Below are 15,329 nucleotides of genomic sequence, written 5' to 3'. Positions count from 1 at the left end.
CCTGGGGCCGCTTAGCTCAGCTGGCATCAACTGTGGTTCTTTCCCTTAGCTAGATCAGGAGCTCTGGAAAGGCTCTTGGATAGACTGTCTACCACGGTGGCCCTTACCTCCAGCACAAGGCCAGTTATAAAGTGGGTGTCCAGTGTTAGATTTCAGGGACATTTCCTTGCTCAGTCTTCAGCCTCTTTAACTTCCCAGCACCACCCACGCTGCTGACCATCCTCTCAAGCTTGATCCCTCCTCCCTAGCTTTCCTTGACACCTGGGTATTTGGTTCACTTCTTAATTCTCAGGGTCCCATTTTTTCATCCTCCTGCTTTTCCTGTGGCTTTCGGTAGCAGCAATAAGCCAAGATGTCTGAAATAACTATCTCTTGCCTTCTAGACTTTTCTACCTGGAAACTGCAAGGTTCATTCAACTCATTATGGCCAGAATGGAATTCAGCTTCTTCCTTGCTGCTACCCATATCTCATCCTCTCCTGGGTCCCTAGCTCAGCAGAAGGCATGGCTGGCCACCAACTCTTCTAAGCTTCAGCCTCCTAGTTCTCTTTATCCCTTCCCCTCCCTTAGCCCCACATCCAATCAATCATCATGGATGGTCCATTCTTGCACAGAATCATCTCTTCATTACGTCTGCACCATAGCCCCGTTGCCTGTTCCTCAGGACAGACACACTCTTACCGTCTCTCCCCTGGACTAGAGGTAGTTCCCCACTGGTGCCCCACCTCTGGTCCCTCTCCCTGCACTCTCCCCACCATCCAAACACAAATGTCACCATGTCACCCTCCAGGGAGTTATCAAGTCCAAGCTCTATCACCCAGGCTGGAATGCAGTGGTGCGATCTTGGCTGACTGCAACCTCCGCCTCCCAGGTTCAAGCAATTCTCCGGCCTCAGCCTCCCGAGTAGCTGGGATTACAAGCGCCTGTCACCACACCTGGCTAATTTTTTGTATTTTTAGTAGAGACAGGGTTTCATCCTGTTGGCCAGGCTGGTCTTGAACTTCTGATCTCAAGTGATCTGCCCGCCTCAGCCTCCCAAAGTGCTGGGATTATAGGCGTGAGCCATTGTGCCTGGCCTATTTTTTTGTTTTGATAGTAGCCGTCCTAATGGGATGAGGCGATGTCGCATCGTGGTACTGAGTTGCATGTCCTTAATGATTAGTGATGCTAAGCATCGTGTGCTCGTGGCCTCTCAGTCACTCTCAAGCAGAGGTTGACAAACCTTTCCTTTTCTTCTTTTTTTCTCTGACCTCATTCTTCCATCACAAAACCTTTTCTATGAAGGGCAAGATAGTCAATATTTTGACTGGCTTTGTAGGCTAGATGGCCTCTGTCATAACTACTCAACTCTGCTATTGTAGTGAAAAGGCAGTCTTAGACATTCTGTAAATAAATGGATGTGGTTGTGTGACAACGAAACTGTATTTACAAAAGCAGGTGGCAAGCGAGATTGGAACCTGAGTTCATAGTTTGCTGACCTCTGCTCTTAAAGGAAGGAGCACTTGGGTTATTAATTTCTGCATTTCATTTCTTCTATGGGACTGTGAGCTCTTTGAGGGAAATGGCAGGTGCCCAGTTAAAATGTTTTGAATTGATGTTCCCCCTGCCCACCATGGAGAACAAAGCCAGTGGTGGGCATGTCTCCCAGTACCTGCTACAAGAGGCATCCCAAAAGTGTTGCTGGGAGCCAGGCTGTGATACAGGACAAAAGAAGCTGAGAGGCCTCCATCCTCTTCCCTCCTTTTCTCCCCTACCCCAGTCACTCTAGAAAGTTCTTTGGGAAATTCTCTGGGCCGAATGAGTTAATATGAACAGACCTCCTGGAGCCGGTAAGAGGCAGAGCTGGCAAAGAGTCTCGACTTTGGGTCCACCATCTTTTGAAGCCTTCCACGATCAATGACTAGGCAGTGCTGGTGACAAGAGATACATACTGGAATGGAAGGTTCTAGTGTCTGCCAACATATCTTCTTTCTCACAGTTCCTAATGATCCATTTGTGCTTTTTCAGCCCTTCATGTTAAGAGAACCTCAGGGTGGAGCCCATATCCTGACTGCCTCCTTCCCACATGGGCACCTATGTGGCATTAGGCTGCCTGGATCTGAATGGGTGACCTGGGGTGCGCTGGCCTGGGGGATCAGGAGCTAGTGGCCCAGCCCTGGCTCTGCTAACTGCCCTTGAGTGCCCTTGGCCATGGCCTCTTTTCTCTGGGGCTCCCCCAGATTGCCAATGAGTTGGTGGCTTTCTCCTGTAAATGCCCTTGGAGTCTTGGCACACGAACTGGGCATGCTTACTTCCCTGGAACAGGTAACGTATCAAAAGCCCTTGAGGAGCAAAGCAGTTCATAGAGCTCTATCTGGGCAGCTAAGTGGATGGTTGCCCTGTGATGGAGGAAGTGCTTTGATGGAGATGTAGGCCAGCCATTGTATGAAGCCAGAGAGACCTGTGGGGGACAGCTGCAAAGAAGAAATGATGTTGGAGATGGAGTTTGAAGAACAGTGGCTGGCCCTGCAGGACCAGGTGCCCTGAGGCAGGTGAGCTGAGCAGAGGACGGTGCTGCTGATGAGCTGCGGGATACCGGAGGGAACAGCACCTGTGTAAGCTGCACTTGCTGGGGTTTGGTGAGGGAGGAAATGAGGGAGGACAAGGGAAGTCACATCCAACGGTGTTTCAGTTCAGCAGAAGGTAGAGCTTTCTACCAGCAAGGGCTGTCTCATCCAGAAAGCTAAGAATCTTCCAGAGGCAATGGGCACCAGAGCCCAGAGGGCTGGGGCCAGAGGCGTCAACCATTGCCATCCTGTCTGGCAAGCCCTCCTCCTCATGGATTCCAGTGCTTCCCTGTTTTGAAGCCATGGACCCCATGATGGAACAGCCAGCCACACACACACACAGGGGTGACGATGAGGCCTGGGAGCCCCACTCTGCCCTTGGCATGTCTCTCCTGGCCCCTCCCCCGACAGCGGCTGGCACCCTCCACTCACTAGTTTTTATTAGGCCACAGTCCTCTTTGAGAAGCTGGTGAAAGCCATGTGCCCTTTCATGCCAACACACACACACACACCCACACACCCACACACACCCACACACCCACACACACCCACACACACCCACACACCCACAAACACACACCAACACCCACAAACACACACCAACACACACACACCCACACACCCACACCCACCCACACACAACCAACACCCACCCACACACAACCAACACCCACACACACCCACAAACACACACACACACCCACAAACACACACACCCACAAACACACACACACCCACACCCACACAAACACACACCCACACCCACCCACACACAACCAACACCCACACACCCACAAACACACACACCCACACACACACAAACACACACACCCACACACACCCCCACCCCCACACCCACCCACACACACCCCCACACCCACCCACACACAACCAACACCCACACACACAACCAACACCCACACACACCCACACACACACAAACACACCCACACACACACCCCACAAACACACCCACACACACCCACACACACCCACACAAACACACACACACACACCCCCCCAAAGGCTGCATCGAATTTAGGGAGTTCACAGACTCCTCAAGCCCCATCTGAATGGAAGGTTGGGAACCTCTCTCTGCTTCAACCCAGTCTCATGGGCCGTGCCTTTCCCCATTCCTGGGACCATTTTCTTTTGTTGCTACTGTGACTCCAGGATTCCAAGACAGGGAGGTTTCCTGAGCACCCACTATGCTGTGGGGACACTGGTTGCCTCTGTCCTTAAGAACTCCTGGCCTGGTGGGGGCAGGAAAAAGCACAAATAGGAAACACAAAATGAGGTACAGGTCAGGGGCCCCAGGCTGGGAATCCAAAGAAAAGAGGTGGTTTCCAACTGGGAGGATTAGGCATGGCTTTTTAGGGGAAGGGAACGGGCCATTCTGGAGCTGGGACACAGCGGGGAGAGGACATCGCATGCAGTCATGACAGCCTGAGCAGGGGATGCATGACAGGGCGTGAACAGGAAACCGTGGTTCCATTTGGCTACAACACAGCAGGTGTGAAGACCAGTGGAAGGAGCTGGAAATGTGGGCTGGGAGAAAATCGGACCCTGCTTTAGTGTTTTTAGCAGAGAGACTGGATACCCTAGGTGTACACATAGCAGCTGGATGGGAGGAGGGGCGAAAGTAAGCAGACAGATCAGGTCGGCTGTCCCAAGACACCTGACCTAGGTGCAGATGGGGTCAGGTGCTGAACTAGGTCAGTGTCGATAGGGAAGGGAAGGAAGAGGGATTGAATGCGATCATCCCAAAGGACACGCAGCACTTGGCAATAGGGCTTCTAGCTGTCCCCAATCTGGGAGAGAACTGCCTTCCCTTGGTCCCGATTCTCCAGATGGGATGTGACACGAGGGACAGACATAGGCCTGGGTCCGCACTCCAGGATGCCATCTTAGGGCGGCGTGCTGCAAAGCCATCAGCTGTCAGGAAAGAAATGGGTGGGGGTGGCCCCCAGGCCCTGGGCCTGTGAGTAGGGCAAGTTCAGTCTTGCAGCAGCCAAGGGGAGGTTCTAGCTGGACTCAGTGATCTGCAGGAAGGCTTCTTCACTGGTCAGAAACCATCCACAGGGCTCGTGAAGAGAGTGCTGGCCCAAGCCCAGGGTCTCAGTTCAGTAGCTCCGGGGTGGGGCCCGATGGTTTCTAACAAGCTCTCAGCGGGTACTGAGGTTATGGTTTCCTGGTGGTTAGACTTTCTCCAAACGGGTGGGTCGAGATAGGTCTGGGTCAGGAATGCAGGGAAATACAAGGAGCGGCCGGGAGGTCGTCAGCTTGGCCAGCGGGGGGGCTCAGGGTCTCTGTGTACAGCCTCTTCTTTCGGATCTGAGCAGGCACTGTTTCTGCAACTGTTCTGCCGTGATCGCCACCTGGGCCAGGCTTGCTTGCAGCCCTATGTCCCTCTCATAGCACCCTGCACTTTTCTTTTTTGGAAACTTCAGCAGTTTTGAATAATATATTGGTCTGTGGGCTGCGTGTTTTATTCACCACTGAAGCGCAGGGCAGGGCCCAACGATTATCTGTGGTCTAATGAGTGAAGAGAGGGCAGAGAAGAGGTTCCATGAGGGACATCTTTGGTCTAGATGGCAGCTAGTATTTTTCTGAGCGAGTGGTTAGGTCGAAGCTGAGGGCAGTTTGGTCCTTGGTGCTCATCAGCAAGGTCTGCTGGCCTCACCCACTCCGGGCCTGACACCATCCTCCCACCAGCTTAGAGCTGCTCTGCGGCTTCATTCCAGCCTGAGTGGCCTCCTTCCTCCCTCTCACTCCCCAAAGGAAATCAGGTGCTGAGCGCGGACCCCTTCCAGGCCATTTCTTGTAAGGCTTCATTTCTACCCCCAACCCTACCGCCCCCGCCCAACTCCATCATCGCGTGGGCCTTTCTTGCTTCTTGTCTGAAGGCTCCACGTAAGAGCCACGATGGTTTCCTTGATTCTTGGCCACCACTGCCTGGGAGATAAAAGTACATCCCCTTCAGCTTTGCACCATCAGTCTGGCTGGCTTCCCCACCCCAAACCAGGCTGGCACGTCTGTCCTTCACTGAATCTAAGACACCGTTATCTCATGGACCCCTAAGAAACACAACGTGCTGCTAATTAAACTATGACATGCCATTGACTGTGACCCTCTGACATCTTTAGCCTGAAATGCCAACTTCGACAGTTAAGTCTCACTGCTTATCCATTTTTCAAGGTCCGACTCAAGGCATCACCTCCTCGACAGAAGCTCAACATTTACCACTGTGTCTTAAGTGTGTGTATCATGTCCTGCCTGGCATTACAGGGGCTTGCGAACATATCTTAAGTCCATGATTCTAAGTGCCTTAGGGGCAAAGGCTGTCTTATTTATGTTTATATCCCCCTGCCCCATCAGCAGAGGGCAGCACAGTCTCTCCTCATTCCGAGGAATTATCCTCTACGCTATGCCCTTTGGAAACTGGCCTGAAGGGTTCTGAGGGTGAGCTGCAGGGAAGGAGCCCCTCCTGCTCCCTGGCTTACTGTCGCCCAGCCCAGTGTCCCACATTAGGAGAGGAGCTGAACAGATGAAACAGGGTGCCACTGGGCTGGATCACTGCCTTGCCTCTCAAAACAAAAGAACTCTGTTGATAAGAGAAGTGTTTTGTGAAAACAGTGCAAGCCTGCTGTGGCGGCACACATTTGCTCTCAGGAGGCTGAGATGGGAGGACTGCTTGAGCCCAAGAGTTCAAGGCTGCAGTGCTCTATGATTGGGCCTGTGATTAGCCAGTGCACTCTCAGCTGGGCAACAGACACACTCAGACTCTGTCTCTACAACGACGACAACAAAAAACAATGCAGGCAGGCACAGCAACGTACCTGAAAGAGAATGTGGAAGCATGTAAGGAGTTGAACAAGCAACAGAGACTGGGGAGGAATTACAGTCATTTCAGCTTTCAGCTTTTGCTCTAAGCTCACTGTCAGTATGAAATGTATATGTAAAGTCTCACCTGTGTGTTAACAGCTTCTGTTTTTCTTCTGGGATATTCTGAAGATAGAGTATCTTGAACAAAGTCTAGAGGCTTCACTCTAGTATTGGTCTGCATGGAAATGGTTCTCCATCAGAACTAACAAATGGGTTGTAGCTTCCTACAGCTTCCTTGATTATGTATAAGGACACTGGAATGAAATGTATAACCCAGAAGAGGGGGCAAGGGAGGGGGTAAACAGAGAGACACAAAAAGACAGAGAACAAATCGGTATAATATGAAGCTGCCTGCTTCAAGAAATCCAAATCCAATTCCATGAAGGAAGAAATGTCTGTTTTTGCCGCCCTCATCGTCACGGAAAGAGTAGGGTGCGCCCTCTGCCTAGCAGAAGGAGTCACAGGCTCAGAGCAAACTCATTCAAAGGATGTTATTTCATCAATCCACAGGGGAAGGAGTGACTGGCTGAGCAACGTGTCGAGAGAGCCCAGCCTCCAGTGTCCCTCACTTGACCCTCCGCAGGTGGCGAAAGCTCTGCACGGTCCTCTCCATAGCATCATCCATGGTCACTAGCGGCTGGTAGCCCATGGCCTTTTTGGCTCTCTCACAGCTGTAGTAGTGGAATGTCCCAGCCAGTGCGACCCGCATGGGTGTGAAGGTGGGCTGCAGCTGGATGACAGGACTGACCACCATCACCAGCAGGGATAGTAGGAGGGCCAGGTAGTAGGCCACCCAGTAGGGGATGTGGTACTTGGGGGCCTCATAATTGAGGCCTGTCAGGATGCGAGACAGGAATGTCCAGAAAGGGATGGGCTCATCATTGGTGATGTGAAATGCCTGGCGGGAGAACAAGAACAAGAAGTTAGAAACACCACCCCCACCTGCCCAAAGTTGAAGCATCTATTAAGCCCGTGCAGATCGCATTCTCACTGCATAACTGCTGCAGCTTTCCACGTGGCCTGCCCTCAATTGTACAACTGCTAAGGCGTAGAAAGGGCAGACGATGAAAGTTTCATCTATGGGCCAGGATTTTAAATGAAGCATAGATTGCACTTGGAAAGGCACATTTGTTAATTTGATAATTGTTACTCATCATAAAACTCATCTACATATCTTTGGATGCAATGAATTCCTCATATTACATTTCTTGACGGTGTTCTGCTTGTTTTAAATCAAAAGCCACACCCGGGCCAGGCGCGGTGGCTCACGCCTGTCACCCCAGCACTTTGGGACGCAGAGGCGGGCAGATCACCTGAGGTCAGGAGACCAGCCTGGCCAACATGGTGAAACCCTGTCTCTACTAAAAGTACAAAAAATTAGCTGAGCGTGGTGGCATGTGCCTGTAGTCCCAGCTACTCGGGAGGCTCAGGCATGAGAATCGCTTGAACCAGTGAGACGGAGGTTGCAGTGAACTGAGATCGCGCCACTGCACTCCAGCCAGGGTGACAGAGTGAGACTGTCTCAAAAAAAAAAAAAAAAAAAAGCCACACCCACCCTATTCCCAACTTATTTGAAGGTTATCAGTGGGAAAACGGCACAGGTTCAGGAGAATAAAAGAGGACCAAACAGCAAGGGAGGGAGAGACCTGAGGAATGAGTGGGAGAAAGGGTGAGGAGCAAGCACCCTGCCCAATCTACGTGGGCTCCTGTCACAAGGAGCCATGCCAACAGGTGGGCAGCCAGGTCAGGGGACCATAGATGACCGTGACCTGAATGTCTGTTCAATCCCAGCTCATCAGCTCCCCAAATTTGGCTGCCCAAGTGATGTGACGCTGCAGTGACACCACATGCTCTATCAGAGGGGCTTGATCTTGGCACAGGGGGTCCTAAGGCAGATCCTCCATGATACAGGATCACAGGAGCAACTTGCCAGCAAATCCAATGGCAAGGAGAAGAAACCCGCAGAAAGGCACCTGTGCAGGGACCGGTGCAGCAGGCCTTACCTTCCCACCCAGTGTCGAGTCTCGGGAGAGCTGCTCTGCCGCCAGGATGTGTCCATGGACCACGTTCTCCACAAAGGTGAAGTCCACCAAGTTCTTCCCGTTTCTGCAGGTGCACAAGGGATGATGGAATACGTGCTGGGAGCCCCTGCACGAAGGCCAGGGCCGCTCCCAAGTCTTGGCATTTGAGAGACTGTGACCTACAGAATGGCTGCCACCTCACTTGGCAAGGCCAGCCCAGGCACTCATGGATGCCTGTACTGGTTAAAGATGTACACTGGGCCGGGACTCCTGGGTCTTCAGGGTTAGTGGAATCTGAAAGCTGGGGGACCTGCCCACCCATTCCAGCATGGCCAACACTGGTGCTGTCTCTCCTGTCCCGATTTGGGTAGCAGCTTTTCAGCCCCTTCCCAGGAGACACGGGGCCAACGCCTTGCTCTGGTCTCCCATTTATTGACCAGTCTCCTTGTAATCCTTCAAGGTGACAAGTCAGGGTAGCAGTGAGGCTGAGTGAGAAACAGGAAGGCAAGGCAGAGGGAAAAAGGAGGAAAGAGAGAGAGGAGAAAAGGAGGAAATGAAGGAAGAGAAGGCCTATTTGGGAGAGAGCCACACTGTTGTCCCCTGTGGAGGCCCCTCCACCTGCACTTTCCCCGAGGAGAAAAGTAATGCCCCCACCTGCCTTCCCAGATGCAAGGAGAGTCAAGCCCTGGCCTTTGACCCGGGGCCCATTGCTTTCCCTCTGAGTCACGGTTTCTTCAATTTCCAAACAGGGTCACAAATACCTTCCCAGCCTACCTGAGAGGGTACACTGGATTGAACAGTATCCTCCCAAAGCTTCTGTCCACTTGGACCTTGTGAATGTGACCTTATTTGGAAATAGGGGCTCGGCAGATGCAATTAGTTAAGCTGAGCTCATACTGGGGTAGGGTGGGCTTTAAACCCAGGGAATGATGTCCTTATAAGAGGGAAATTTGGACACAGAAAGCAAGGAACACAGCCACGTGAAAGGGAGGCAGAGGCAGGAGTGATGCCTCTCCAAGCACAGAATGCTAAGGATGGCTGGAAGCCAGCAGAAGCTAGGGCAGAGGCCTGGAACAGACGCTCCCTGTGAACCTCCAGAAGACACTAGCCCTGCCAACATCTTAACTGAGGACTTCTGGCCTCCCAAAATGTGACAGAATCCATTTGTTGTTTTAAGCACTTACTTTGTGGCAGGTTGTTATGGCAACTACAAGAAATGAATACAGAGGACAGTGGACAAGGTCACTGCTATCGCCTGAATCTTTGCATCCCCGCAACATTCATATGTTGAAACTTAACCTCCAGTGCAATGGTACTGTGAAGAGGGACCTTTAGGGGGTGATTAGGTCATGGGGGCTCTGCCCTCAGGAATGGGATTAGTGTCCTCATAAAAGAGGCCCAAAGGAGCCTGTTTGCCCCTTCCACCATGTGAGGACATGGTGAAAAGGTGCCACTCATGAGGAACAGGGCCTCAATGGACACCCAGTCTGGGAACGCCTTGATCTGGACTTCCCAGCCTCCAACCTGTCTGTTGTTTGTTACCCAGTCTTAGGTATTTTGTTACAGCAGCCTGCATGGACCAAGACAGTCACATAAGAAAAGAGCTACAACGCCATTTGGCTCCTGCCAAGTGCTCTCTGAATGCGAGCATGGACCAGGAAGGACTAGGGAAGAGCCGCTGTGGGCTGACTCACCCAATCACGAACTTCATCTTGCCGTTCCTGGCTGCCTCGATGAGGATGGGTACCAACTGCGGGTCCCTTGGGCCAAAAATGCCATGAGGGCGGATGGCTGTGGTTAAGAAATTCTTCTCAGGATCGTTGGCGCCCAGAACTGCCTGGAGGAGAGTGGGAGAAGGGGCACGTCCATTGCAAATTCCTAGGCCCAAGCCAAGAGAGTGCCTCACTGGGTGAGAAGCACCACTCGTGGGGGACAGACAGATGACACACTCTGCTGGCATGTGGCCACTGAGCAGTGGTCTGCCTTGAGCTGACAACCTACATCAGTGGCTGGTATAATTCTGGGCTACCTCTCTACCCCCCCCACCCTCACACCAAAATCTGAAAATGCAGGACAGACAGCTGGGCAAACACTGGTAAGATCAAATCAGAAGGCCCTGGTTTGGGTTCAAAGGCTAAAATCCACCAACACTGCCAGCAGACATGCCTCGGCAGCAGTTTGTGGAAAACGTCCAAAGTTTCTGGCAAACAAGTTAGCCGTGAGCCTCCAGTGACTTGAACTGCATGTGCCGCCCACGTTTCCACCAGGCCGGGACTGTTCCAGGCAATTCTGAGTATCACCTCCGAGGGGAGGGCTCTGAGAAACCCAAGTGGGCCCAGAAGAGGGTCAGAGAAGGTGAAGGGTCTGAAGACCATGCCTGGGGAGAAACAGGCCAGCAGCTGGGGGGCAAAGGAGGCCGAGACATGTAAAGTCCTCAGAGCAGTGCCTGGTCCAGAGCCAGTGCTCCTGTTGCCACCGCAAGGAAAGGGTGACTTCTGTGTGACTTCATGGACAAACTAGAACTCAAGAGTCTAAAGCACAGTGAAATGGGTTTCGCCTCAAAAGTAACAAAACTTTCCAAAGGATTTGTTTTATCGTGGGTAAAAGTGGTGATCATAAAGGTACCTACCCTGACGGGGCTGCATGCGAATTACACGAGATGGCCCATGTGAGTTGCTTCAGTGCGTGTCTGTATGCTTGGTAAGTACGGTTCCTGCTGTCATGTCACCTCGGGTTTCTACTCTATGGTAGCAAAGTGCTGGTCTATGTTTTGGCCCCAGTGATCTTAAGCAACTCAACAATGGAAAAGCTGCCTCTCAACAGATTCCCAGAGCTGGCCCTCCTCTTCCCGCCAGGCCTCTGGTCCCCACAGCGATGGAGGAAATGACTAAATAAACCCTCAAATGGCTTCCACCAAGGCTCATCTCTACTACTAAAGGGAAGAGAGGTGAAGGAGTCCTAGCTCCCCATCATATTTGGTTTATGATCAGTAGGAAGGTTATAAAGCCAACAGTGGATGTCAACCTCGGCTGAAAGGAGGCTTCTGGTGAGTTACTGCTGGAGTCATCTGCAGGCTTTGCTTATTTCCAGTTGAGAACCCAAAAGTTGATATAAGCGAGACACTGATGGTCTGGGCCAAGGCCATCATTTGAAGCTCCTGAGCCTAGATGGGCTCAGCTCTGGTGGCAATCAGTATCGGGCATATTGGGTTGAGAATACACAGGGTCTCCATGGTGACTGAACTGCCTGCAAGGCGCAGGGAGGCTTTAGTACTCCTTGGGCCAAGTTCGAGCACATGAGTGCTCCAAGGAGCGAGACAGCATAGTCTGGAGCCAGGAATGTGGCTTGCCAAAGTTCAAGCCTCCACCCCTGGTCTGGGTGGCCCTTGTGTCTCCCTGTGGACCAGTTCTGCCAGGACTTTCTGAGCTGAAGCAACAGCAGACAGGCTGGGCATGGTGGCTCACGCCTGTAATCCCAGCACTTTGAGAGGCCAAGGCGGGCAGATCATGAGGTCAGGAGTTCGAGACCATCCGACCAACACGGTGAAACCCCGTCTCTACTAAAAATACAAAAATTAGCCGGGCATGGTGGCGCACACCTGTAATCCCAGCTACTCAGGAGGCTGAGGCAGGAGAATCGCTTGAACCTGGGAGGTGGAGGTTGCAGTGAGCCGAGATCGTGCCACTGCACTCCAGCCTGGGCAACAGAGTGAGAATCCATCTCAAAAAAAAAAAAAAATCCAGCAAACAGCCAGGAGGCAGCTGGCTCTCAGGTAGCCAGGTCAGTGTCCAGCTCCAGTTCAGCATGTACCGGCTTTGCGAGAAAACCTCAGTGGGTGTGATACACTGCACACACCTGGGAGGGGTATACTCACAGCTACCCAGCTAAGACGAGCTATCCCAGGCTCAGGAGCACTCCTGGCCTGCAGCTTAGGATGGCCTCAGGGTGACAATCCCCATCTGCAGCTAGCAGTTGTCAGGGGCCCCACAGCCCCAGCAGCCTGAAGGCTTGGTAGCGACCGTGGCTGAATCCAACCATACTAAAATCAGGTGCCCCTTTGATAAAGCTGTTTTGCCAAGTGGAAAAGTACTTTTTCCTTAAAATAAAGCAAGATCCTTCCGTTGTTTGTTTTTCTAAGTAAGGGAGGGGGTGAGAGTGCCACTAGGAAGGTGCCTCCAGCCTGATTCCTGTCTGCACGCTTGCAACTGCTGTAAATTCCCATAGCAGGCGAGGAAGCTCCCATGGCATTGAGGGTGGGCTGTAAGCTCTGTAGACAGACTGCCTGGGGTCAGCCACCTCCTAGCTGCACAGTTTTAGAAAGGTTCTGAGCCTCTCTGTGCATCTGTGCACCACAGTCTTCATCTATAATCTGGTGATGATGCGATAATTGTGACCTTTAAACAAGGAAAATACTCCTGGAAAACACTCAGAACAGTGTCTGGCCACACAAAGCTGTTCTCATAGTAACTTTTTTTTTTTTTTGGGAGACAGCGTCTCTCTCTCTATCCCCCAGGCTGGAGTGCAATGGCACAATCTCGGCTCAGTGCAACCTCCGCCTCCCAGGTTCAAGCAATTCTCATACCTCAGCCTCCCAAGTGGCTAGGATTACAGGCGCCTGCCACCATGCTGGGCTAATTTTTGTATTTTTAGTAGAGATGGGGTTTCGCCATGTTGGCCAGGCTGGTCTCGAACTCCTGACCTCAGGTGATCCACCCACCTCGGCCTCCCAAAGTGCTGGGATTATAAGCGTGAGCCACCGTGCCCGGCCTCTCAAAGTATTTTTAAATTTAATTTCATCCACAAATTTTACATCTCAAGTCAGGTATGTAGGCCTCAGAATACAAACTTCATAAGTTCATAAACATTTTTCTTAGGATTCTAAACCCTTCAGTCTGCTCACTCAACCAGTTCCAAGGTACATACCCTCTCCTGTAAGATCTTAGTCTCTGTGTAGTAGTCAATGGGTTTCATGGCATAGGGAAGGTCTTCAGTTCCATTCTTGATATTGACGCCCTCAAAGATGACACTGGCACTGCTGGTTAAAATGAGTTTCTGACAGAGGAAGGTCAGAAAAAATAAAAGTCACAAATTATCACAATTCAAACAGTGCATGATCCTGTATGAAAGAGAATCAGGGGCATCCCTTTGCTGCCCTCGCATTCGAGGCACTGCAGAAATTATTTGCTGCAATGCCTTTGCTTTTCATGCCTTCTTAAAATAATCCAAAGATCACCATCTTTTGCAGCTATGTGGATTCCAGACACACTATGTATTACATTCTAACCAAGAATCAAGAGATCTTGGTTTCAAAACAAGGGATAACACATTTTTTCTATCCCATCACACCTGAGAGATAGAATAGACTTTCATTCATGGTATCTCACTATGACAGTGATTCTCTGTTGTAAGTGAAGGGCAGCCCGCAAACTTCTAGGAAGATGTCTGAAAAAGATCACTGGCTATTCTGATAGTGACCTGGCCATGTGAACACACATAGGAATACACACACCACACGACCTCTTAAGAAATGCTATTCTAAAGGAAGATGTTCTCTTATGAGGGTCCCCAGTGTCCAGCCTGCTGGTTAAGAGAAGCTCATCCAACACTGAACACCATTAGCATGAATCATATCGTTCCCATTCTTATTCAACATTGTATGAGAAGCTCTAGCCAGAGTGGTAGGGTAAGATAAACACGAATTTATAATGATTTGAAAAGAAACTGAACTTCCATCGCTTACAGATGAGAGAAAAATGTACACAGAAAACACAGGCAAATATGTAGAAAATATTAGCGTTTGCCAAAGTTGCTGAATTAAAAATCAATATACAAAAATTAACTAGTCTTATATATTAGCAATAACTGAAAATGTAATATAAAGTTATTAAATAACAAAAAACGAAGTACATACAAATAAATTTAACAAGATATGCAAAATCTTTACGAAGTAAAGTATAAAACTCTATTGATGACATTAAAGAGCGAGATAAACGGAAACATATCCCATATTTATGGACAGCAACACTCAATATGGGAAAGATGTCAATTCTCTCCAAAATTACCTACAAGTTCAACACAATTACAACAGCAGTCTCAGCTGGCTTTAGCAAGGAACTGGTTAAGCCAAACATATGTAGAAGAACAAAGGGCTCAGAATAGCCAAGTGAAGTTTGAAGAAATTGGTTGGGGGCGTGGTTTATCTACGGTACACTGAGACTTATCCTAAAAAGGCAGAGCTTCTCTGCATGGGCAGACAGGGAGGTCAATGGGGCAGAGGGGAGAGCCTGGGAACAGGCCCATGTAAGACACAAACACCTAAGACATGCTGCAGATGGTGTGCAGCGATGCAGAAAGGATGGATTATGCAATAAATGGCACTGAACTGGTTATGCACATGGAAGAAAGTTAGATCTCTATCTCACACCATATGCAAACATAAATTCCTGGTGGATTAAAGACTGAAATGTGGAAAGCAACACTTAAAACCTTTGAGGAAAAAAAGTACATTAAATAATCTTTTGATCTCAGTGTTGGAAAATGTTCCTTCAATACAACACAGCAATCACTTTCTGCACTCTTACCCACTAAGCCACTCTGCCCCTTCAGTAAATAAACCAGAGTTACATATGCCAAGATGAATAAAGAAAAACATAACATTGGGGAAGAAAGCAAGTTGCAGGAGGATCTGTTCAATAAGATATCATTGTATAAAATCTTATAACATGCAATCCAATACTTTATATTGGTTACACATGGAGCAAATGGAAATAAACCCAAATTCAGAATTGCTATCCATGGCTACAAGAAGAGAGCAATGGCATCGAGGATGGGCACACATTACACATGCCAGTAATGTTGTTTCTTAAATGCTGTGGTGA

At 50.2% G+C, this 15,329-nt stretch overlaps 1 protein-coding gene across 5 annotated transcripts in view; it reads right to left on the bottom strand.

Moving 5' to 3' along the window:
• Nucleotides 1–6,750: 6,750 nt before the first annotated feature.
• Nucleotides 6,751–15,329, bottom strand: part of NSDHL (NAD(P) dependent 3-beta-hydroxysteroid dehydrogenase NSDHL) — a 38,398-nt gene continuing 29,819 nt past the window's right edge. For all 5 annotated transcript variants that reach the window (XM_004065055.5, XM_004065056.5, XM_019019223.4 and 2 more), the window contains 4 exons: nucleotides 13,375–13,503; nucleotides 10,146–10,288; nucleotides 8,434–8,536; nucleotides 6,751–7,328 (listed from right to left, as the gene is read on the bottom strand). In XM_004065055.5, the coding sequence (XP_004065103.2) occupies nucleotides 6,996–7,328; nucleotides 8,434–8,536; nucleotides 10,146–10,288; nucleotides 13,375–13,503 (708 nt within the window). In that variant the 3' untranslated portion in view covers nucleotides 6,751–6,995. The remainder of the gene's footprint in view (nucleotides 7,329–8,433; nucleotides 8,537–10,145; nucleotides 10,289–13,374; nucleotides 13,504–15,329) is intronic.

The sequence above is a fragment of the Gorilla gorilla genome, chromosome X (genome assembly GCF_029281585.2).
Source record: "Gorilla gorilla gorilla isolate KB3781 chromosome X, NHGRI_mGorGor1-v2.1_pri, whole genome shotgun sequence".
Taxonomy (NCBI): Eukaryota; Metazoa; Chordata; class Mammalia; order Primates; family Hominidae; genus Gorilla; species Gorilla gorilla.
The sequence above is the reverse complement of the archived record's forward strand: the minus strand, read 5'-3'. Positions and strand labels throughout refer to the sequence as shown.